This window comes from Ovis canadensis, chromosome 20, assembly GCF_042477335.2.
Source record: "Ovis canadensis isolate MfBH-ARS-UI-01 breed Bighorn chromosome 20, ARS-UI_OviCan_v2, whole genome shotgun sequence".
Lineage (NCBI taxonomy): Eukaryota > Metazoa > Chordata > Mammalia > Artiodactyla > Bovidae > Ovis > Ovis canadensis.
The window spans coordinates 39886327-39911370 of NC_091264.1; the positions used below are offsets into that span (position 1 = coordinate 39886327).

Sequence of the window (25044 nt, forward strand, 5' to 3'; positions counted from 1 at the left end):
ATGGACAGAAATTATTGGGTTGGCCAAAAAGTTCCTTTGGGGTTTCCTGTAAGCTGTTATAGGAAAACTCAAGCAAACATTATGACCAACCCAATTGTTCTCTCATGGAAGTGAATGGAAACATACAGGATTTAGTAAAAGCAGGAATCCCAAAGCCAGAATATAGGAGGAAACAGCTGCACTTTCTATCCAAATCCCAGCTCTGTTTGAAAGCATTAAGATCTTTTTGCAACATTTTGTTGACTGTTCAGGACAAAAATATACTTCTCTTTAGCTGATAAAGTATGAATAACTTGAATTTTAGATAACAAAATGTTTTCAATATGCACATTTTAAAAATTTTATTTAGTTTTGGTTTATTTATTTTTTATTTCAATATTCATATTTTTAATGTAAGAATCAGTGCTCTAACTTTTAGAAAGTAAAAGATCCCTTGGAAACATACTTAACTCATCAGTCTTCAAGTTGGAGACTGTGTATATCATACTTTTCTTATCATGGGGAATGAAGGACCTGTGATTCAGCAGAATTCTGAGAAGGGTGTCCCTGTGAAGTGGAGATCACAGGTCCCCTTACACTAAGCTCCCTTATCCGGTGACCAAGGATCATGTTACAAAGGGAAGTGAAGTTTTAACTTGCATAATATTTTATCTCATCTTTCTTATAAGTAACTTTCTTCACCTTTTGAAGGCTGGGGCAAAAGTGATATAAACTTTCTGGCCCCCAGAAAACGAGAACTAGAGAGGTTCAGTAACTTGCCATTCGTCACACACGTGTGTTCCCAATTCACACTCAATATCTAGCAAGTGTGTCTACCCTCAGGACAACCCCGGAAACGGCTTCTAGTATCTTATTGTCAGGAGGAGGAAACTCGAGTTCAAAGAGCTGAAGCTGCTCTCCTAGCTCACTCGTTTTGTGAGCACTGGGGTCCTTTGAAGACATCTTCTGACTTTTGGTCTGGGGCTCCCCCCCAACCATGTAATGCTTACGCCCCCTCTCTGCTGGTCTCTGAGACCCTCAATATTAGTTTGTTCCCTATTCAGAATCCGTTAGTCAATTAATAGTTAAATAGAAGAGAACGAAACATTAATTCTGTTAGCTGATTCTTAGGGGCTTGATATGAGTTAAAAATGGATAAAAACATAACTTACTTTACCCCAGACCTTAAAAACTTACTGTGAGTATCCTGAGCACTAGTATAACTATATTTGAACTTCATAAGGAGGTAGTCTTATATTCTGTGAAAAAGAATGGGTCTTGGGATAATTCCAGTGTGAACTAAAGGAGCTGTATCTCAGGGAGTAGATGGGAGGGGGCTCCTAATAACAGTGTTTCTTAGCAGAGAGAAAGGAGGCTTAGAGACAAAGCCCAACTCCTTTCCTTAAAAGATAAATAAACCCAGGCGAGTTGTTTAATCTCTGTACCTCAGTGTTCTCTTTTGAAATACAGCTATGTCTACTAGTGAGGGCTGTTGAGGAAATTCAGTTAGATAAGGCATAAAAACTTCATAACAGGGAGCAGCAAATCCAGCTTCCGTCCTGCTCCCAGTTCCTGGGAGATGGGTGAGTGAGCACACTGGGGAGCACGTGAGGCTTCTGTCTGTGTGTCTGTCTATCTGCTATCTCCCTCTTAACTTCCAGCTCTCATGCTATGCTCTGCTGTGCTAAGGCGATTCAGCCCCTATAGCTCTAGTAGGAACAGGATTTTATATATATCCAGATTCTGTCAACTACTTGATATACTGGTTCTCTTTTTATTTGTCTTGTGTGAAAGATCAGTGATGCTCACTGACTAGTTAACCTGGATTACAGGAAGATTTTGGCTAAGGTTCAGCGAGGTCTGGCACAGCCTTTTGAAATCCCAAGACTGAAGTAGATCCCTGGTTCTGCCCCTGAAACATGCACCCCACCTGCCGATCCCCCAGGCCTTTCCCCTCCCACTCACTCCCTGATCTGGACTCTCTGGAATCTTCTGCCCCCCTAGCCAGGCCCTTTGAATGGGTTCCAGCCATGGCAATGGGAAGCCCACCCCTTTCTATAGCAGGAGTGCAGGGGCTCCCACTCAGTACCCTTCTCTCCACCCTCCTGTCCCTTCACTGATCTTTCTTCAGCATCTTCTTTCTGGTTGACCTGTCCATGGATTTCCTTCTCAACAAGTTTCCTTCAAACCTCCTCAACTAACACTCATTGAGCAGCTGGCTGCACTAAGAAATGATGGCTGGTGGGGAACGCAAGAGGAATCTGATGTGGTCCCTGCCCTGGAGGGGTTGAAATCTAGTCTGAAAAACAGGTTTGTTGACAACTGACAGCACACAAAGAGCCCTGCAATGACTTCACTTGAATTGGTTCGACGCCAAGGACTGTGATTCTCTCAGCGAAGCAAGTGAGAACAAGGGCAGAGGCTGCAGGCTGAGAAAGCAGAGGGTGCTGCCCGCCTGCCCCAGTTGGCCCCAGCGTCATAGCATCTCAGCCTCCAAGCCAGTGACTCTCATGGGGTCAAACCTCATCCCCATCGAAACGTTGCTCTCTGTAGCATCTTGCACAGTACTTCTGAAGGAGAAAACAGAACAGGCTCTATCTTGAAAGCAGGACTCCATCTTGGGCCAGACTGTGGACTTTGAGCCCAGTATCTATGAACACGACATACCAACTGGAAAACCAGGCCCCCAGAAGGAAGAGCCCCGGGGCTCTCCATCACCTATATCTGTGTAACCAAATAGCATCATACATTCTATTATGTTTATTGGGGAATGACCACAAGCCTATTGATAATTGTCCACTGTTAACTACCTAGGTTTAAGGCGTATGAATCTCGGGTTGACTATGATTGTATTTTTCTTTTTCCTTTGTTCAGATTAGTTTCAGGGAAATTGGGGAGGTGGGTTTAGACACATACGCTTAGGGTATATAAAGTTTTCACAAATACTGCCCGGGGTCCTTGGCTAAGAGCAGATCTGCCTTGGGCCTGCCAGTGTAATAAACGGCACTCCACTATCTGCATTGTCCTTCTGAGTGAGTCCTTTTCCTGAATGCATGGCTACAACACTTCTTCTCTACCCAGTCTCAGTATCTTCTCTTTTCAGACTTAGGTACCTTATTTCCCCTGTGAATTGCCATGCCCTGAGCAACTCTAGGACCTTCACAGGATCTCACTGAACCTCTCCTGCCTCAGCCTTTTGATTTACCCCCAATAGTAATACTGTTAACAGAGCATTGTTTGCTCTGCATTCTGATTTGAATGACTTGTACCTTCCAGTCAGGTGAATTTCTTTACTCTTGGAAGCTAATTCTCTGCTCCCATATTATCTAGTTTTCACATCCAGACTTCCTGTGTTTAAGAGTCTGAAAAGTCATATGAACCAGTGATTCTTAACTGGGGCTGATTTTGCTCCCCCAGCCCAGAGGACATTTGGCAATGTCTGAGGGCATTGTTGGTTGTTAAAACTAGATGGAAGGGTGCCACATAATTGGGGAGAGACCAGAGGTGTCTCTGATGTTGGGGGTGGTGGGGCTGCCTCCCATGTGCGTCTGATGGTTCATTACTCCTCAGTCTGCACTCTATCCAGCTTTTTCCATCAATCCTGCGGTCTTTTTAAATTTAATATAAAAAATTTTTAATTGGAAGATAATTGCTTCACAATATTGTGTTGATTTTTGCTGTATAATAACTGGAATCAGTCACAATTATATATATATATATATATATATATATATAGTCACCCTGCTTATTTAACTTCTATGCAGAGTACATCATGAGAAACGCTGGACTGGAAGAAACACAAGCTGGAATCAAGATTGCTGGGAGAAATATCAATAACCTCAGATATGCAGATGACACCATCCTTATGGCAGAAAGTGAAGAGGAACTCAAAAGCCTCTTGATGAAAGTGAAAGAGGAGAGTGAAAAAGTTGGCTTAAAGCTCAACATTCAGAAAACTAAGATCATGGCATCCGGTCCCATCACTTCATGGGAAATAGATGGGAAAACAGTGGAAACAGTGTCAGGCTTTATTTTTTGGGGCTCCAAAATCACTGCAGATGGTGACTGCAGCCATGAAATTAAAAGATGCTTACTCCTTGGAAGAAAAGTTATGAGCAACCTGGATAGCATATTCAAAAGCAGAGACATTACTTTGCCGACTAAGGTCTGTCTAGTTAAGGCTATGGTTTTTCCTGTGGTCATGTATGGATGTGAGAGTTGAACTGTGAAGAAGGCTGAGCGCCGAAGAATTGATGCTTTTGAACAGTGGTGTTGGAGAAGACTCTTGAGAGTCCCTTGGACTGCAAGGAGATCCAACCAGTCCATTCTGAAGGAGATCAGCCCTGGGATTTCTTTGGAAGGGATGATGCTAAAACTGAAACTCCAGTCCTTTGGCCACCTCATGTGAAGAGTTGACTCATTGGAAAAGACTCGGATGCTGGGAGGGATTGGGGGCAGGAGGAGAAGGGGACGACAGAGGATGAGATGGCTGGATGGCATCACTGACTCGATGGACGCGAGTCTGAGTGAACTCCGGGAGATGGTGATGGACAGGGAGGTCTGGTGTGCTGCGATTTATGGGGTCGCAAAGAGTCGGACATGACTGAGCGACTGAACTGAACTGATATATATATATATATATATATATATATATATATCTCCTCTCCCTCTTGAGCCTCCCTCCCCACCCCCATCCCACCCCCTTAGGTGGTCACAGAGCGCCAGGCTGGGCTCCCTGTGTAGCAGCTTCCCACTCTTACCCATTTTACATGTGATGGCGTATATATGTCGTCGCTGCTTTCTCAATTCATGCTACAGCCCTGTTATTTTAACAGGCACATTTATTGGATATTTAGTCGGAAACATCTATGATTGATGCAGCTGCCTTGTAAGCTTCCAGGATAAGGTATTTTGTGAAGTGAAGTGAAGTCGCTCAGTCGTCTCCGACTCTTTGTGACCCCTGTAGCCTACTAGGCTCCTCTGTCCACCAGATTTAATTCTGCTGTAGCCACGTTTATCTTCTAGTCTACTTTCCGGACGGTCACGACATGAGGAAGGAACCTCTCCCACAGCCTGTGTTCTTTCTACAAGTACAGAGTGAAAGGGAAAGTGAGAGTATTAATCTTCACTGTGTCATCCATATTGAAGTGACAGTTTCTCTTAAAACTTTTAAACAGACTATCACTGCAAGTATCTGAGAGGCGTCAAGTTTGGAAATTTGAAGAAATATCAATGTATATGTTAACACTGTTGTCAAGTACATTCCTTAAGCTTAATTCAATGTACATTTCTATAGCAAATATTTTTTAATTTATTTTAATTTTTTTAATAGAAAATATTTTTAACTTAAAAAAAAAAGACATTATACAGGACAGGTCCCCGCAACAAAGAATTACCCAGCTTGAAATGTCAGTAGGGCTAAGGTTGATAAACCCTGCTCCAGCCAATTTCTAGGTTTCCCATGAGTTGCTTGAGCTCCACGAGAGACAGAGGGGGACTTGCCATCTGGCTAGTCAAAGCAAAGACTGAGTTAAAATCCAGTTTTCTGGCAGTCACTTAGTCATTCCTCTTATAGTTAAATCTTAATTTTGAGTTTCCAAGTCCACATAGTATTACCACATTGCAAGTCACACCTGCTGTGTGTTGACTGTGTCTACGGAGCAGGCAACTTTAGCATAAACACCTGCTCTCCCCTCTCGTACTGGTCACACTCTCTGATCGTCTAAAAAGCTGCCATACTTTTTCCCCCTCCTATCATTAATTTTTCTCAGATCTAAATTCTCATGCTTAGTTTTCTACGTTCTTCACTTTTACATTTCTGTATCCAACAGCAATTGACTAAACAACTTGAATGTCCCCCAACCACAGCAAGAAGGCACATAGGAGCGTGAAACAGTTTTTCTTGAGCTAAGGAAACATTATACAAACATGCAAAATCAATATTTACCTTACAGAAGTCTGTCTCCCACTTTGCTCAGCACCTCAGTGCCAAGTTCACTGGTGTTTATAAGCTCTTGTTACAGTTGACGGGCTGACTCCTCCTCTCTGGAAGGGGCAGAGTCCTGTTAAGGAAAAGCCACTCCCGTGGTATTCAGGGCCCCTGGTTCTACACTAGATTAAAAAAGAAAAAGGCAAGTTGTCCTCTTATCAGGATACACCTTGTTAATAACCTCTTTTCAAGATCCACAATTAAAGATTAAACACACTATTTCAAGTTGATTGTATCCTCTTGCCAGTCGATGAAGGATGGCCATTGGAGAAAACTTACTTGTCTTGAATTGGCTTTCATGAATTGGAAATGGGCACTAAAGCAGATGATAAAATCTACTGTGGGGACACCAAGGAGCTGTGGTCATGAAGGCTCACATGGACCTCTGCCATACTCTTTATAGGGCACCCAATCAGATATGAACTTCAGACACATAATAAGTAATTTTTTCATGTAAGTACGTCCGAAACATTGTATGACATGGGTTCATGCTTAGTCGTGCCCGACTCTTTGCTACCCTATGGACTGTACCTTTCAGGCTCTTCTGTCCCTGGGGTTTTCAAGGCAAAAATACTGGAGTGGATTGCCATTCCATCCTCCAGGGGATCTTCCTGACCCAGGGATTGAAACTGGATCTCCTGCAGAAAATAACAGGTGAATTCTCTACAATCTGAGCCACGATAGTGGTCTCCAAAAGAAAAAAAATGTCCACGTCTAAATACCTGGAACCTCTGGATGGGACGGAGTTTGGAGAAAGAGTCTTTGTAAATGCAATTAAGGAACCTGAGGTGAGACTATCCTGGATTATATAGATAGGCCCAAACCCAACAACAAGCGTGCTTACAGCAGAAGAGAAAATACACACACACACACACATATGGGTGATGTGAAGATGGAGGCAGAGATGGAAGTGATGTGGCCATGGGTCGTGGAAAGTTCAGTTCAGTTCAGTTGCTCAGTTATGTCTGACTCTTTGCGACCCCGTGAATCGCAGCACGCCAGGGCTCCCTATCCAGAAGAGGCAGGGAAGACTTCTCCCAAGAGTGTCCAGAGGCAATGCAGTACCTTAACTTTGGCTTCAGGCCTCCAAAAGATTGAGAGAATTCATCATGTTGTTTTAAGCCCCCCAATTGTAGAAAACCAACACACAGACCTGTTTACTTCCCCAGAGCACAGGATTACTGTGCAGCAAATCCTACACAGCGTATGACGGCATCCATCCCACGATTATTAAATTTACCTCTAAGAGGTAAGGACTCTTTTTTTAAACATAATCACACTATTCTATCACACTAAAATTTCATAATTTATATCTTTTATAATTAAAGTTCATTCATTTCATTAAATGTTCAGCATTCTAATTTTCCCAATGTCTCATAAAGACTTATGTGCAGTTGGTTTATTTACATTAGGATCAGAGCAAGGTCTGTCCATAGCATTGGAGTAATATGAACATCTTAGTCTTGAAGACGTGGCTGAATGAATAGAGCTGTCAAGCAGATGAGAGTGGGTGGGGACTGTGAGGCATTCCCACAGCCCAGACCCCTGGGCCATGGAGGAGTGTGTGGAGGTACAACCATTCATGGTGGAGCCCTGGGATTACACAGGGCTGGGCCCCCATCAGGAACTCACAGATGCTGAGGGAAGCCAGTGGCCTTCAGGGGGGTTACTGGGCTCTGGGGGAAGCAAAGAGGTGCGTCCAGGTCTCCCCAGAGAGCACAGAGCTCAGTTTGGCCACCGGGGTGGAGCTGGCCTGGGAGGGAACAAAGGTGCCCAGGCAGGGAGCAGGCCACCCCCACACATCTTGTGTGATGGGACTGGCACTCAGGAGGTGAGGAGGGAAGGGAAGAGGGCACCCCGTGGGCAGCGGGAGTCGCTGAGGGAGGTAAAACAGGGTGGTGATTCTCAGTCTTGCATTTTAGAAAAATATTTTGATGTCAGTAGAGAACAGACCACAGGGAGGGAAGGGCTGTCAGGGACCCCGTGTATCTGTCAGCTCTGGCCCCGCCCCTTCACCTGGGGGTTCCGGGGTGAGGGTGAGGCGGGCAGCTCACTCCAGGAAGAAGAGAACCCGAGACTCTGAAGGCCAGGTTTCCTGGGGAGTGTTCACAGAAGGCCCCACATGTGACCAGAGCCAATCCAGGCTCCCTGGCTCCATGAGAGGCCAGGGGAAATGACGTCATATATATTCATTCACATCAAATTCACACACGTCACCTGTGTCATAGAGGTCCGATCTTGGGGACCTTGTCAAATGCAGTGAGGCCCTTGTGCAGAGCCCCACAGAGCCTCTTGCAGCAGAGCTGTGATGACCATCGGCCACAGCAGGGTCCCCTGAGCACAGAGTTTGGGTCCACTGGGTTCTCATTATTTCCCCACCTCCCAGAACACTGGAGGGCCCACAGTAGACAAAAGAGTTGTTCAAAAATGCATAAGCAAAGACATTTTTATTATCAGATGGAAATTATCTCTCAAAGAAGTAAACAAAATGTCTTTCTGTCATGACCCCAGAAAGGTAGCTCTTTCCTGAGAAAACCTGACTGTCAGATATAAACTGTTACATTTTTCTCTTTGATAGGCTATGTGACAGATGTTATAGGATGATCCTTGCAAAATATTAAGGGAATATATAATCTGTTTCTTGTTCTTATTTGTCTTTTAATTCCAAACCTTGAAGGCGAGAAGGAGATCATAGTGAAAAAGAACACATTGGAAGTAAATCTGCTCACAGGAGCTTTATTGTTTCATTGTTAGAAAATTTCAAATTTGTCCCAGACAGCCCCGCCAGCCGCCAGCTTTATTAAAACTTGAAAACCTTCCTGGCTTCTTCTATTTTTTTCTCGTCCGTGGGAGGCTTCCTCTGGCTGCCGGGCTGCAGAAACTTCTTCACCGCCGGGAGATTGCTGACTCTGGCTTTTAGGGCCTGCAATGCATGAGAGCACAGCTCAGAATGCAGCTAAAGAGCAGCCGTGTCACTGGCGCAGGCCAGAAGGGACTCTGAGACCTTCCTAGACAAGGGCCAGCTGAGGCCCATCCATCAGCACCAGGAGGAGGCCCATGAGATAGGAAGGGGACAGCCCAAAAGTGTTCTCCCCAGAGAGGTCTTAGTGTAACACTCCATTCGGCTTCCAGATCTTCCCACACACCAATCCTGAAGGGTTCACCCTCAAGTGCAGTGTAACAAAGAGGAGTGTGTCAGATATCAGCACAGATTAAGGCTCCAGATGTCAAGACAAGAAGAGCTAGGACACGGAGCTGGAACCGAAGACAGAAAACATGAAAGGTCGTGTGTGAGGTCAGTCGGAGGCAATCTGCCCACAGAGAGAGAAACGGGGAGAGAGAAATCAACGTGTGAGAGAAGGATCAGGAACTGAGGGGAAGAAGTGAGATGGTGGGAAACCCACTCAGGCAGACTCAGGAAAAGAGGGACACACGTGGGACAGAGGGGAGAGAAGAGGAAATGAGGACAGAGGCTGAAGTGGAAGAGGGGCCAAGAGAGATCCAGCCCTGGGTCTGTCTCCTGGTAAAAGGCAGGGCGTTTTCTGTGGGGCAGAGTCCACCTCCGATGTCCTTGGCTTGACAGATTCTTTCCACTCTCCAGACCAGGGCCTTGGAGTGAACTGAGGAAACTGGGGGGCAGCCAGGTCTGGACAGGGATGGGGACCCTAGCACCCCAGTCCCAGGGTCCAGAGAGCAGATGCCGAGTGGGGGTGTGTCTGGCCCCCAGGGCCGTGGGAGAGCTCACCTTCAGCAGAGGGAAGTTGGCCAAAAGGCTAGGGTCCAGCTCTTCCACATAGTAGAGAAGTTCAACCAGGTGGATGTCAGCCCTGCTCAGCTTGTTGCCCACCAGGTAGTCTTGTCCGTGGCTCTTCAGCACCTGGGGAATGGAGGGGACAGATCAGGGACACAGGTCCTGGCAGGCTGGACCCCTGCCCCTCCCCTGCCCCTCACCCAGCCCCACGTCCCCCTCTGCCCCTCGCTGGGCGGGTGGGAACCTTAGATCTTCTGCTCCCTCCAACTCAGAGACAGGCAGGTTCTTGCTGTTCCCTCCTCATCCCCAGTGGAAGGCAGACCACCATTTCCTTTTCCTGTTCCCTCCTCGCTGTGGCTGCCTTACTTCTTCTTCCACGGGGCCAAGGCCTTAGCACCGTCTGCACCGTGTTTTTGTGGACTGCACACCCTCAAGTGTGCAGCCCTGAACTCCGCAACGTGACCCTTCATCCATCTCTCTCTGTCCTTCTCTCCCTCATCCTTGGGCAGTGTCTCCATCTTCATGACAGCCTTCTACCACCCTGAGCAAACTCATGCAGACTCTGTATTCCTTCTCATCTCTTTTGCTCTCATTTCCTGGTCTTACAATCTCTTTTTCTGAGGGGGTGGGTGGTTCATGCTTTAAGTTGAGCCTGATTTCAGGTAGTTTTGATCATGAAACGTTCACACAGAAAAAACTAAAATACATACTAGGCATAATGATGGAAAAATACATACTAGGCATAATGATGGAACACTACTTCACTGATTTTATTTCACTTTCTTCAAAAGTCTGAGAGTCATGTCCCAAAATATCTAGATTACTTTTTCCTGAACAATTTTCCCTCTCTTTCTCTCCATCCCACTGCCCCCATATCTATCTAGATACATGTCAATCATCCCCAAAACACTACCACATTCTCCTGACGGGCCGCTGGTCTCATGTCTCCCTACACAGGACACCAGAATATTTTCTGATGTATTGCTGACATCATGCTCTTCTTGAATCAAGGCCCCTGCACCGTGTTCTGAGGATCCATTTACCCCAGGCTCCAGTGTGGCTCTCAGAGCTTCCATAGCCCAAGCTCTAAGTATAACCATGAAATTCATTGAGCAGAGAATTCCAGATTGGGTTTGAGTAAATAGAAATTTGGCTGAAAAATTATAACTTGGGTAAAACTAGTGCAATTCTTCTACACATTCAATTTTTATAAAGTGCCCTGAGACTCAGAGTACTACATTAGTATTTAGAAAGGCTCACAGAGGTGAAGGTTAATGCCCCTGCCAAGCCAGGCGCTATTTTTCTTCGTCCTCTGACCTCATTGCCAAAAATGCTGAAAAGTCCACTTACATTTTCAAATGCAGGGAGATAACGGTTTGTTGTCTTTTCTCGGATTAGGGTCAGCTTGGCGTCTTTTTCAGCAGGTGGGCACAGTGGCAAATGCATGATCATTTCACCCAAATCTGCCACACCCTCTGAATACATATCAATCCTGAAAAGATAAAGTAAGCAAATTGTCAAATGTCTCTGCCTTAGGTTTTGGAATGGGTAAGAATGAGACATTGAGAGGTAGCAAAGTAATTCTCCTCCATTGGGTGCATTTTTCTACACCAGTGATTTAGCTTTGTTTTTTAAAATTAATTTTAGCCTTCTAGAACAAGCCATCAAGGTAAACATATGTGTAATCTTTTTGTTATACACATGACCAAATATAGGGACAGAGCATATCAGTGGCCCATCCATAGTCACAGGCATGAGAGAATCGGGTGGAATCAGTGCAGGTAACCACTGGGACCACACCTGGGTGTGCCATCTCTGCCATGACGTGGTCTGAGCATGGTTGGTGTGATGCATTAGTACCACCTCAGTCATGTCCAGACAGAGTCCTGGCACCTCAGTCCCAGTCACATCCCTCTTCCTCTCTCATCCTGTTAGAACACCAGGTCCATTTAGAATGCCAACACCAGCACTTTCTCCAGTCATTTCCCATAGAACCTGGTTCCATAACTCTCTCCACATACTATTGCGAGACTCTGGTTTTGTTTGAATTTCTCAAGATTGTACCTTTCATCCTTTCTCATGTCCAAATAATATCCTACTGTATGGATGTACCAACTTTTGTTCTTTTATTCATCAGTTAATGGACATTTTTGTCGATTCCAATTATTGATTATGAACAACACTGCTATGAAATTCTGAGTATAAATTTTAGTGTGGGAGTGTTTTTAATCCTCTTGAAAGGAATTGCTGAGTCATATGGTAACTCTATGTTTGACTTTTAGAGTAACTGCAGTAGTTCCTTGAGTGCTAAGTCGCTTCAGATATGACTGACTGACTGTGACTCGGAGGACTATAGCCCACCAGGCTCCTCTGTCCATGGGATTATTTTCCAGGCAAGAATACTAGCATGGGTTCCATGCCCTCCTCCAGGGGATCTTCCTGACCTAGGGATCAAACCCAGGTTTCTTATGTCTCCTGCATTGCTAGCAAGTTCTTTAATGTTAATGCCACCTGGGAAGTTCCTTATAAGATTTTAATTTCAATCATGTAGTCCCCGGAGAAGGCAATGGCACCCCACTCCAGTACTCTTGCCTTGAAAATCCCATGGACGGAGGAGCCTAATAGGCTGCAGTCCATGGGGTCGCAAAGAGTTGGACACAACTGAGCGACATCACTTTCACTTTTCAGTTTCATTCATTGGAGAAGGAAATGGCAACCCACTCCAGTGTTCTTGCCTGGAGAATCCCAGGGACGGGGGAGCCTGGTGGGCTGCTGTCTATAGGGTCGCACAGAGTTGGACACAACTGAACCAACGCAGCAGCAGCAGCAGCATGTAGTCCCATCACAACAGAGAGAATACCCCTCACCCCCAGGATATAGTTGTACTGAAAAATCTAGCTGACTAAAACTATGTTGAAATGCTTGATGTAACCTTACCATATTGAGCTCAACCTCTGCTAATCCTTGTCTAGTGGCCAGTCCATGTAAAGGGTTAATAAATTAAGTTCCTGGTCATCATTCTTAGAATTTTTGGAATTCAAGAACCAACTCCTTTAGATCCTGCCCTTTCTAAGCTTTATCTTCTAGACACTCAGATGCTTTGTCCCTTGTCTCTGGCTGTTGGTGGGTGTCCAGTTCAAACAAGCCTGAACCCCTGGAGTCTTGGTTCTACCACCCTCTGCTTCACAGACCATCCATGTTTGGAAGCCATGTCACTGTGCTATATCTGTGGATGGTGTCCTCTTCCATAGGCAGTTGATTTCACTCCACGTTTATTTATTCTTCCCTCATACTCATAGGTCTTTGCGGTACTGGACTCAGTGATGCCCCACAAGGCTTATACCATCCTGTTGGTCATGATGCCTTGCCTTGATCCTGCTCAGTCTGGGAAGGACCTAAGTTGTTACTATTAGTTGTGATGATAAAACTAAAAACTACCGTACAGGGCTCTCTCCTTCATGTCTTTCCCGTAGAGGTTGTATTTGGTGGCAATGTAGTTGAGAATGGCTCTGGTCTGCACCAGCTTCATCCCATCAATTTCAACCATTGGCACTTGCTGGAACATCAAACTCCCATCTTTTGAAAGAAAAAAAGAAGGGTGAAATGTTTAATATGTTGCACCCTTTTAAGATGAACAAATGTTTGCTGAAATAACTGAAGATACAAAGTGAAACACTAAAATGACCTGGTAGGCTTAAGCTGGATGGCATTTTGTTTGCCTTTTACTTTCTATCCTATCGTTTCATTTATCTTTTTATTTCCCATTCAGACATATGGGCGATCCCTTGTAAATCTGTGCTAATTTGTCTTCATGTATGTTTTAGAAAGAAGCTGGAAGAGGCTGCAACAAGTATGCCAACCAGAGGCCATTTAATGGAAGTTCCAGAGAAAGTCTCAGAACACATAAGACATGTTTTGAGAGAGTTTGCCCTTTCTCTGCTCACCGAGTCTACATTATTGCTAGGATCTTACTTTGCCAAACCTGGACTCACAGCAACTTCTGGGCCCGTTTCTCCCCTCTTTTCTCAGATCTTCACCTTTTCCTAACCTTAGGTGGGAGCACTGTGTGGTCACTCACCATGCAGAAAGGCAGAGAAGCACAGAGAGAGCATTCACAGGCACTGGGGCTGGCTCCTTTAACAAACACTTGAGTTCCAGCCCTTCCTAGTTCCGAGTGAGTTGCAAGACATTTTCAGGGAGACCTACCTCTTACCTTTAACCATATTTCTCCTGCCCTACTAACTCCACTCCCACCACACACACACAGCACGTTGGTGTTGTTGAAAGCTCAACTTAAGATTTCTACTGGATACTCCCATCAGAGGAATTTAGTTCCTGGGCTTACCATTTTTTAACTTATCCAAGTCTTCTGGTTTTTCTATAAATTTCTCTTCAAACTGAAAAGCAGAAAGAATTGATAAGTTTTTGTTACTTTATTCCATAGCATTGCTGAACTTGCATGGCCTGTGTCTGGTGCCCACTGTGGACACTGTAGGATTTCCAAGTTTGGCAGGTGCACAGAGGACAGTGATCAAGGCCATTTGGAGATTTAGATTAGAGCCACCAAGATAAAAGCATGGGTTGCAGCAAGTAACTGCCTATTTTGCAGGTTAATTCACCTCTCCCCTGTCCCCACCTCTCTCAGTGATTAGGTAATGATATGGGGGGAGGGGAATATCACTGGAGGGAAGGGACTGGGAAGTTCTAGTTATGGAGTTTTAATGTACCTGGAAAGCCTTTCTCTCCCTGTGAGATCAGGATAGGATTTTGGGGTGTCCCCTAGCATGGGGTATCCATGGGGCCATTGACTCCCTTAGAGGCTGCCACTGGGGTCCTCTACTATATATTACCTCCCTCCATTCAACTTTTTATTGTAAACAAGGGTCTTGATTGTGAAAATTGAGAATTGGGGATTTCTAACTGACTCAGTGGACTAGTTTATTATGGATTGACATGATCCCATAGGGTGAGACCATACAGATAGTGAGTGTGTGGGCAACAATTTATAAAGCACCCAGTTCAAGACAACCCTGAGAGGTGACAGATGGGTAGTCATTGTGAGAAGGGGCTGGCTGGTCAGCTGTTTCTTGTGAAACTGATGGAGATGAATGGGGTTGTGAGGATCAGGCTCTGGGCCCAGAGAACCCAGAATTCCAACGTTCTTTGGTCAGTCGAGCCCCACACCCTCCTCCTTCAGGCTGGGCTGGACAAGAGGAAGCCTGGATGCTCTCATCGTCTGCCCCTTCTTCACCGTCCTGTGCTGAACTCATCCCGCCCAGGGACTCTGAACACATCCTTGAACCCCAAGGCTGAACCGCAGGGAAAAATGTTGGTTGTTGATTTATAGAAATGAAACCACCTGGAATGGCAGTGTTGGAATTTTCTGTGTACTTGTTTCTTTACAAACTTGAAAACGGACCAAGCTAAATTGCCCTGCATTCCTGAAGCAATTGAGAAAGTATAATCTGAGGCTTAGGTAAACATGTTTCAGGAAGCTAAGGGAGCACACTAGAGGTTCCCTTTGCAGGACGCCACCTCACCTGAAGTCCTCCTTTACTGGTCTCCGCTGAGGGACCAGATCTCTGAATTTTGCCCATGACTCCCTCCCCAGGAAACCCTCACAGAGTTGCTGGCTCCCTCTGACCTGGGCTGAGAAGTGCTTTTCTGAGTGACACCTCTAGAGGGCAGCACTCAGCAGAGTTGCACAGAAGCCTATCCATTTACTACTGAGACTATGGAGTTTTTACACTGAAGTCTTCGGTATCCTCCCAGGTGCTCCCACTCCTCTTCTAATCACCCGCATACATGTGAGCATCCTCGCTAGAGTGCAAGTGAGGGTAGGGACTGTGTCGGTCTTGACGATTCATGTATGTCTAGGACCTGGCACGAAACCTGGCACTTCAAGGTGCCCAACAAATTCATTGCTGAGGGAACGCATTAAATCCAACAGGCAGTTTGCTACAATCTGCATTGCTCTATATTTCTGGCTTATGTTTTAACTTTAATTACATTTATCTTCTAATATGTATATTTTTGTCTTTTATTATGGAAATTCGTGGCATGCACAAAATAAAAAATACAATGATGCTCCTTGTAAATTTCCACCAGCTTCAGTAATTATCGGCTCAACCCAATCCCAAGACATCCATATGCCTACCCCCCTGTCCCTGGTAATAATTTGAAACAAATCCCAGATATTATATATTTCATCTTTAAATACTTCATGGTATATTACTAGTTCACTAAACTTATTTTAAAACTGACCACAATACATTAAAATGCCTGACATAGTAACAATAATTATTAATATAAATTGACATTTAATATTCATATTTCTAATTGTTGCATGAATGTAATAAATATTTTACAGTTTTAAAAATCAAAATTCAGGAAATTTTCTGACAGTTCAGTGGTTAAGAGATGGGCTTTCACTGTTGTGGGCCTGCTTTTGATCTCTGGTCAGAGAATTAAAATCCTGCAAGCCTCGCAGCCAAAAACAAATAAAAACACAAATTTATTTTCTATTGTTTTCTATTGTCCTTGAGAAGAAGAAATATCAATGAAAATCTCTTAATCTAATACCTAATAAATGTTTTTAAAGCAAAATTCTTAGCAGATCATTTAATAAGGAAAATCTCCTCTGTGAGAAAAGTAGTTTGATATGGTCAGTTTCCCTGGAGTAGGAAATGGAAACCCACTCCAGTATTCTTGTCTGAAGAATCTCAGGGACAGAGGAGCCTGGCAGGCTCTGGCCTATGGGAGCGAAACGAGTTGGACACGACTGAGTGACTGACTAGGCACCCACGGTCAATTTCGATCCAACTGGAGATGAAACCTACCTCCACTCCAGCCGCAGCCAGGAGCCACCGAATGCACTCCATTCTGCCGCGTCCATTGAAATAGTGAAGAATGGGCTTCCCTGCCATGGTGCAGTCTCTTGATTCCTGTAGCCCTTAATGAACCAACAAATGCATCAATGAATTAACAAAGAATAAAAGCATAGAAGCTAACGCCTTTATGATACATGGCTGAACAGCACCAGCTATGCTGAAAAGTCGGCCTCCCTCAGGGCAATTGGAAGAGTCCCTGGAACGTCTTGCTTAGCCCAAATTCCCACTCTCAACAGCCACCTGTGGGAAATTCCACCAAACCATTGTCCAGTCTATGCTGGGTAAAATCTGATTTTTTTGGCAGGCTAAGAGGTGAGTCTGTGATATGGATGCATGGGTCGGTGTCAGGGAGGAAAAAGATTAGAGAACTAGTATTTATTGCAAAACTCCTAATATTCCTGCCCCAATGCTACCTGTCTCCTGAGAAATCTGTATGCAGGTCAGGAAGCAACAGTTAGAACTGGACATGGAAAAACAGACTGGTTCCAAATCGTCAAGCCTGCATATTGTCACCCTGCTTATTTAACTTATATAAACAGTACATCATGTGAAATCCCAGGCTGGATGAAGCACAAGCTGGTATCAGATTGCCGGGAAAAATATCAGTAACCTCACCTATGCAGATGACACCACCCTTATGGCTGAAAGCCAAAAAGAACTAAAGATCCTCTTGATGAAAGTGAAAGAGGAGAGTGAAAAAGTTGGCTTAAAGCTCAATATTCAGAAAACTAATATCATGGAATCCAGTCCCATCACTTCATGGCCAATAGGTGGGGAAACAATGGAAAGTGAAAGACTTTATTTTTGGGTCTCCAAAATCACTGCAGATGGTGATTGCAGCCATGAAATAAAAAGATGCTTGCTCCTTGGAAGAAAAGCTATGACCAACCTAAACAGCATGTTAAAAAGCAGAGACATTACTTTACCAACAAAAGTCCATCTAGTCAAGGCTGGTTTTTCCAGTGGTCATATATGGATGTGAGAGTTGGACCATAAAGAAAACTGAGCACTGAAGAATTGATACTTTTGAACTGTGATGTTGGAAAAGACTCTTGAGAGTCCCTTGGACAGCAAGGATGTCCAACAAGTCCATCCTAAAGGAAATCAGTCCTGAATATTCATTGGAAGGACTGATGCTGAAGCTGAAGCTCCAATACTTTGGCCACCTGATGCGAAGAACCGACTCATTGGGAAAGACTCTGATACTGGGAAAGATTGCAAGCGGGAGGAGAAGGGGATGACCCAGGATGGGATGGCTGGATGGCATCACCAACGCGATGAACATGAGTTTGAGTAGGGTCTGGGATTTGGTGATGGACAAGGAATCCTGGTGTACTGCAGTCCATGGGGTCACAAAGAGTCGAACACAACTGAGCGACTGAACTGAACTGAATGCTGACCGCTTTGAATACATTATATCTTTAATCCTCACAAGAATCCCATGAAATAATTATCTCCATTCTTCAGTTAATGAAATGGACCTCAGAGCTTAAATAACATTCATGGAAATCCACACCCAGGATTAAAACCAGGGCAGGGCAGGAACCCACGCATATGTAGGCCCTGGGAGCCTGGGAAGGGGGGGCCTTGGAGCCAGAGGACTTCACAGACAGGAGGAGGAGGAGAAGGAGGAGGAGGAGGAGACAGAGTCCATGTTCAGCTCATTGGCTATAATGCTGCACTTGTTCAAAAGCTGAAATTAGAGCTCAGTTTGCTTAAGTTTGCTTAACCGTTGTTCGAAAGATCCCGATTCTTTCCACAGATACAGGATGCCAAATACTTCCATTTTCTTGGAACTGCATATTTTATCTCTATTCGTACATTTTGTATCTAGAGAAAGGGATGTTACTACATTAACTGTACAGTCTAGGTGGAACTGACATTTGTCCTATGTCTGTCATGCACTGCGCATTCTCACAAATTTGTCTTCATTTAACCCTACAAGAGTCACCTGCTATGAAGTTGCCATTGCTCTCATTTTGAAGTTGGGGATACTGAGATTTCTAGGGTAACTTGCACAAAGTAGGTGGCAAACTTGGGATTCAAACCCATTTCTATATGAACCCAAGTCTTGGCTTCATTTTTCATAATGACATTTTTCAAAATAGGCATGACAATCTTTCAGCGGACTGTGAAATTTTCCAGTTTTTAAAATAAAGCATTGTTTCATGAGTTTTTCGTTTCAGCTATGCGTGCATTGTATGTTCAGGTAGAAGAAAGCACGTGGGCACACGCATTTGGTCATGGCATTGGTAAGAGATACTTGGCTCTTTTCAGGTCAGTGAAGTTTGAAAGCCCCTAGACTTCAGCAGCCTGTGTGTGGAGTGGACATAGCAGGGAACCAGAGAATGAAACTCAAAGGCTCCAACAATGGACAGAAATTGTTGGGTTGGCCAAAAAGTTCTTTTGGGTTTTTCTGTAAGATGTTACAGGAAAACTCAAACATTGTGACCAAACCAATTGTTCTCTCATGGGAGTGAATAGAAACATACAGGACTTACTATAAGTAGGAACCCAAAGCCAGAACATAGGAAGAAACAGCTGCGTTTTCTATCCACATCCCAGCTCTGTTTAGGAAACATTAAAATCTTGCAACTTTTTGTTGAGGAGTTCGGGACAAAAATATACTTCTCTTTAGCAGATAAAGTATGCAAACTTGAATTTTAAATAACAAAATGTTTTCAAAATCCACATTTTAAAAAATTTATTTAGTTTTGGTTTACTTTTTTATTTACATATCCACATTATTAATGTGAGATCAATGGTCTAAGCTTTGCAAAATAAAGGATCCCTTAGAAACATAATTAACTTGTCCATCTTGAAGTTGGAGATTGTATATATTGTACTTATCGTGGACAACGGAGGAGCTGTGATTCAGCAGAATTCTGAGAAAGGTGTCGCTGTGAAGTGGAGGTCACAGATCCTCCTCACACTAAGCTCCCTTATCCAGTGACCAAGGATCACATTACTAAGGGAAATGAAGTTTTAACTTATACAATACTTCATCATATCTTTCTTATAAGTAGCTTTCTTCACCTTTTGAAGCCTGGGGCAAACGTGATATAAACTTCCTGGCTCCCAGAAAACGAGAACTAGAGAGATTCAGTGACTTGCCATCAGTCACACACGTGTGTTCCCGATTCACACTCACTGTCTAGCAAGTGTGTCCACCCTCAGGACAACCCCGGAAACAGCTTCTAGTATTATATTGTCGGGAAGAGGAAATTGAAATTCAAAGAGCTATGTGAGGACTGGAGTCCTTTGAAGGGATATTCTGAATTCTGGTCTGGGGCTCCCCCCACAACCAGGTAATGCTTATGTTCCCCTCTGCTGCTCTCTGAGACCCTCGATATTAGTTTGTTCCCCATTCAGAATCCTTTGGCCAAGTAACAGTTCAATGGGAGAGAAGGCAACGTTAATTCTGTTAGCTGATTCTTAGGGGCTTGATATAAGGAAAAATGGATAAAAACATAACTTACTTTACCCCAGACCTTAGAGACTTACTGTGAGTATCCTGAGCACTAGTATAACTATATTTGACCTTCATAAGGACGTGGGCTTATATTCTCTGAAAAGGAATGTGTCTTGGGATAATTCCAGTGTGAACTAAAGGAGTTGTATCTCACGGAGTAGGTGGGAGGGGGCTCCTAATGACAGTGTTTTTTAGCAGAGAGAAAGTCTCAGAAACAAAGCCCAACTCCTTTCCTTAAAAGATAAATAAACCCAGGCGAGTTGTTTAATCTCTGTACCTCAGTGTTCTCTTTTGAAATACAGCCATGTCTACTAGTGAGGGCTGTTGAGGAAATTCAGTTAGATAAGGCATAAAAACTTCATAACAGGGAGCAGCAAATCCAGCTTCCGTCCTGCTCCCAGTTCCTGGGAGACGGGTGAGTGAGCACACTGGGGAGCACGTGAGGCTTCTGTCTGTGTGTCTGTCTATCTGCTATCTCCCTCTTAACTTCCAGCTCTCATGCTATGCTCTGCTGTGCTAAGGCGATTCAGCCCCTATAGCTCTAGTAGGAACAGGATTTTATATATATCCAGATTCTGTCAACTACTTGATATACTGGTTCTCTTTTTATTTGTCTTGTGTGAAGTATCAGTGATGCTCACTGACTAGTTTACCTGGATTACAGGAAGTTTTTGGCTAAGGTTCAGCAAAATCTGGCACAGTCTTTTGAAACCCTAAGACTGAAGTGGATCCCTGGTTCTGCCCCTGAAACATGCACCCCACCTGCCGATCCCCCAGGCCTTTCCCCTCCCACTCACTCCCTGATCTGGACTCTGGAATCTTCTGCCCCCCTACCCAGGCCCTTTGAATGGGTTCCAGCCATGGCAATGGGAAGCCCACCCCTTTCTATAGCAGGAGTGCAGGGGCTCCCACTCAGTACCCTTCTCTCCACCCTCCTGTCCCTTCACTGATCTTTCTTCAGCATCTTCTTTCTGGTTGACCTGTCCATGGATTTCCTTCTCAACAAGTTTCCTTCAAACCTCCTCAACTAACACTCATTGAGCAGTTGCCTGCACTAAGAAATGATGGCTGGTGGGGAACGCAAGAGGAATCTGATGTGGTCCCTGCCATGGATGGGGTTGAAATCTAGTCTGAAAAACAGGTTTGTTGACAACTGACAGCACACAAAGAGCCCTGCAATGATTTCACTTGAATTGGTTCCACGCCAAGGACCGTGATTCTCTCAGCGAAGCAAGTGAGAACAAGGGCAGAGGCTGCAGGCTGAGAAAGCAGAGGGTGCTGCCCGCCTGCCCCGGTTGGCCCCAGCGTCATAGCATCTCAGCCTCCAAGCCACTGACTCTCATGGGGTCAAACCTCATCCCCATCGAAACGTTGCTCTCTGTAGCATCTTGCACAGTACTTCTTCTCATCCCAGTCTCAGCATCTTCTCTTTTCAGACTTAGGTACCTTATTTCCCCTGTGAATTGCCATGCCCTGGACAACTCTAGGACCTTCACCGGATCTCACTGAACCTCTCCTGCCTCAGGCTTTTGCTTTACCCCAATAGCAATACTGGTAACAGAGCATGGTTCACTCCTGCATTCTGATTCGAATGACTTGTACCTTCCAGTCAGGTGAATTTCTTTACTTTTGAAAGTTAATTCTCTGCTCCTGTATTACCTAGTTTTCACACCCAGACTTCCTGTGTTTAGGAGTCTGAAAAGTCATATGAACCAGTGATTCTTAACTGGGGCTGATTTTGCTCCCCCAGCCCAGAGGACGTTTGGCAACGCCTGAGGACACTGTTGGTTATTAAAACTAGGTGGAAGGGTGCCACATAATTGGGGAGAGACCAGAGGTGTCTCTGATGTTGGGGGTGGTGGGGCTGCCTCCCCTGTGCGTCTGATGGTTCATTACTCCTCAGTCTGCACTCTATCCAGCTTTTTCCATCAATCCTGTGGTCTTTTTAAATTTAATATAAAAAATTTTTTAGTTGGAAGATAATTGCTTCACAATATTATGTTGGTTTCTGCTGTACAACAACTGGAATCAGTCACAATTATATATATATAATATATATATATATCCCCTCCCTCGTGAGCCTCCCTCCCCACTCCCATCCCGCCCCCCTTATGTGGTCACAGAGCGCCAGGCTGGGCTCCCTATGTAGCAGCTTCCCACTGTTGCCCATTTTACACGTGATGGCGTATATATGTCATCGCTGCTTTCTCAATTCACCCTACAGCCCTTTTATCTTAACAGGCACATTTATTGGGTATTTAGTTGGAGACATCTATGATTGATGCAGCTGACTACTAAACTATGCAATCTTCCAGGACAAGCTATTTTGTAAAATACAGTGATTCTGCTGTCGCCACGTTTATCTTCTAGTCTACTTTCCAGGCGGTCACGGCATGAGGAAGGAACCTCCCCCACAGCCTGTGCTCTTTCTACAAGTACAGAGTGAAAGGGGAAGTGACATTATTAATCTCCATTGTGTCATCCATATTGATGAAGTGACAGTTTCTCTTAAAACTTTTAAACTATCACTGCAAGTATCTAAGAGGCGTCAACTTTGCAAATTTTAAGAAATATCAATGTATATGTCAACACTGTTGTTAAGTACATTCCTTAAGCCTAATTCAATGCACATTTCTATAGCAAATATTTTTAACTAAAACAACAACACCAAAAAGAGAATATACAGGACAGGTCCCCACAGTAAAAAATTACCCAGCTTGAAATGTCAATAGGGCCAAGGTTGATAAACCCTGTTCTAGCCAATTTCTAGGTTTCCTATGAATTGCTTGAGCTCCAATACAGACAGAGGGGGACTTGCCAGCTGGCTAGTCACAGCAAAGACTGAGTTAAAATCCAGTGTTGCTGGCAGTCACTTAGTCATTCCTCTTATAGTTAAATCTTAATTTTGAGTTTCCAAGTCCACATAGTATTACCGCATTGCAAGTCACACCTGCTGTGTGTTGACTGTGTCTACGGAGCAGGCAGCTTTAGCATAAACACCTGCTCTCCCCTCTCGTACTGGTCACACTCTGTGATTGTCTAAAATTCTGCCATCCTCTTTTCCCCTCCTATCATTAATTTTTCTCAGATCTAAATTCTCATGCTTAGTTTTCTACGTTCTTCACTTTTACATTTCTGTATCCAACAGCAATTGACTAAACAACTTAAATGTCCCCTAACCACAGCAAGCTTGAGCATGAAACAGTTTTTCTTGTGCTAAGGAAACATTATACAGACATGCAGAATCAGCACTTACCTTACGAAAGTCTGTCTCCCACTTTGCTCAGCACCTCAGTGCCAAGTTCACTGGTGTTTATAAGCTCTTGTTACAGTTGACGGGCTGACTCCTCCTCTCTGGAAGGGGCAGAGTCCTGTTAAGGAAAAGCCACTCCCGTGATATTCAGGGCCCCTGGTTCTACACTAGATTAAAAAAGAAAAAGGCAAGTTGTCCTCTTATCAGGATACACCCTGTTAATAACTTATTTTCAAGATCAGCTATTAAAGATTAAACACACTATTTCAAGTTGATTGTATCCTCTTGCCAGTCAATGAAGGATGGCCTTTGGAGAAAACTAACTTGTCTTGAATTGGCTTTCATGAATTGGAAATGGGCACTAAAGCAGATGATAAAATCTACTGTGGGGACACCAAGGGGCTGTGGTCATGAAGGCTCACATGGACCTCTGCCATACTCTTCACCCTGAGTGGCAGATAAATATAGGGCACCCAATTAGATATGAACTTCAGACACTTAATAAGTAATTTTTTCCTATAAGTACGTCCGAAACATTGTATGACACGGGCTCATGCTTAGTCGTGTCCAACTCTTTGCTACTCTATGGACTGTACCTTCCAGGCTCTTCTGTCCCTGGGGTTTTCAAGGCAAAAATACTGGAGAGGGTTGCAATTCCATCCTCCAGGGGATCTTCCTGACCCAGGGATTGAAACTGAATCTCCTGTAGAGAGTTACAGGTGAATTCTCTACAATCTGAGCCACGATGATGGTCTCCAAAAGAAAAAAATGTCCATGTCTAAATACCTGAAACCTCTGGATGGGACAGAATTTGGAGAAAGAGTCTTTGTATATGCAATTAAGGAACCTGAGGTGAGACTATCCTGAATTATATAGATCGGCCCAAACCCAACAACAAGCGTGCTTACAGCAAAAGAGAAAATACACAGACACACACATATGGGTGATGTGAAGATGGAGGCAGAGATGGAAGTGATGTGGCCATGGGTCATGGAAAGGAAGGATGCAAAAAGCCACCAGAAGCTGGAAGAGGCAGCGAAGACTTCTCCCAAGAGTGTCCAGAGGCAATGCAGTATCTTAACTTTGGCTTCAGGCCTTCAAAAGTGTGAGAGAATTCATCATGTTATTTTAAGCCCCCAATTGTAGTAGCAATTGTAGCAACTGTAGAAAACCAACACACAGACCTGTTTACTTCCCCAGAGCACAGGATTACTGTGCAGCAAATCCTACACAACTAATGACGGCATCCATCCTACTATAATTTATATCTTTTATACTTAAAGTTCATTCATTTGATTAAATGTTCAGCATTCTAATTTTCCCAGTGTCTCATACAGACTTATGTGCAGTTGGTTTATTTGCATTAGGATCAGAGCAAGGTCTGTCCATAGCATTGGAGTGATATGAACATCTTGGTCTTGAAGACGTGGCTGAATGAATAGAGCTGTCAGGCAGATGAGAGTGGGCGGGGACTGTGAGGCATTCCCACAGCCCAGACCCCTGGGCCATGGAGGTGTGTGTGGAGGTACAACCATTCATGGTGGAGCCCTGGGATTACACAGGGCTGGGCCCCCATCAGGAACTCACAGATGCTGAGGGAAGCCAGTGGCCTTCAGGAGGTTTACTGGGCTCTGGGGGAAGCAAAGAGGTGCGTCCAGGTCTCCCCAGGGAGCACAGAGCTCAGTTTGGCCACCGGGGTGGAGCTGGCCT

At 44.4% G+C, this 25044-nt stretch overlaps 1 protein-coding gene across 1 annotated transcript; it reads right to left on the bottom strand.

The window, feature by feature from the left end:
* Positions 1–8677: 8677 nt before the first annotated feature.
* Positions 8678–23702, bottom strand: LOC138425232 (glutathione S-transferase A1). The gene is made up of 7 exons (XM_069562851.1): positions 23338–23702; positions 16559–16671; positions 14065–14116; positions 13163–13295; positions 11070–11211; positions 9714–9845; positions 8678–8891 (listed from the first exon to the last, which is right to left on the bottom strand). The coding sequence occupies exons 2-7, from the start codon at positions 16643–16645 to the stop codon at positions 8769–8771; spliced, it is 669 nt and encodes a 222-aa protein (XP_069418952.1). The 5' UTR covers positions 16646–16671; positions 23338–23702; the 3' UTR covers positions 8678–8768.
* Positions 23703–25044: the final 1342 nt, after the last annotated feature.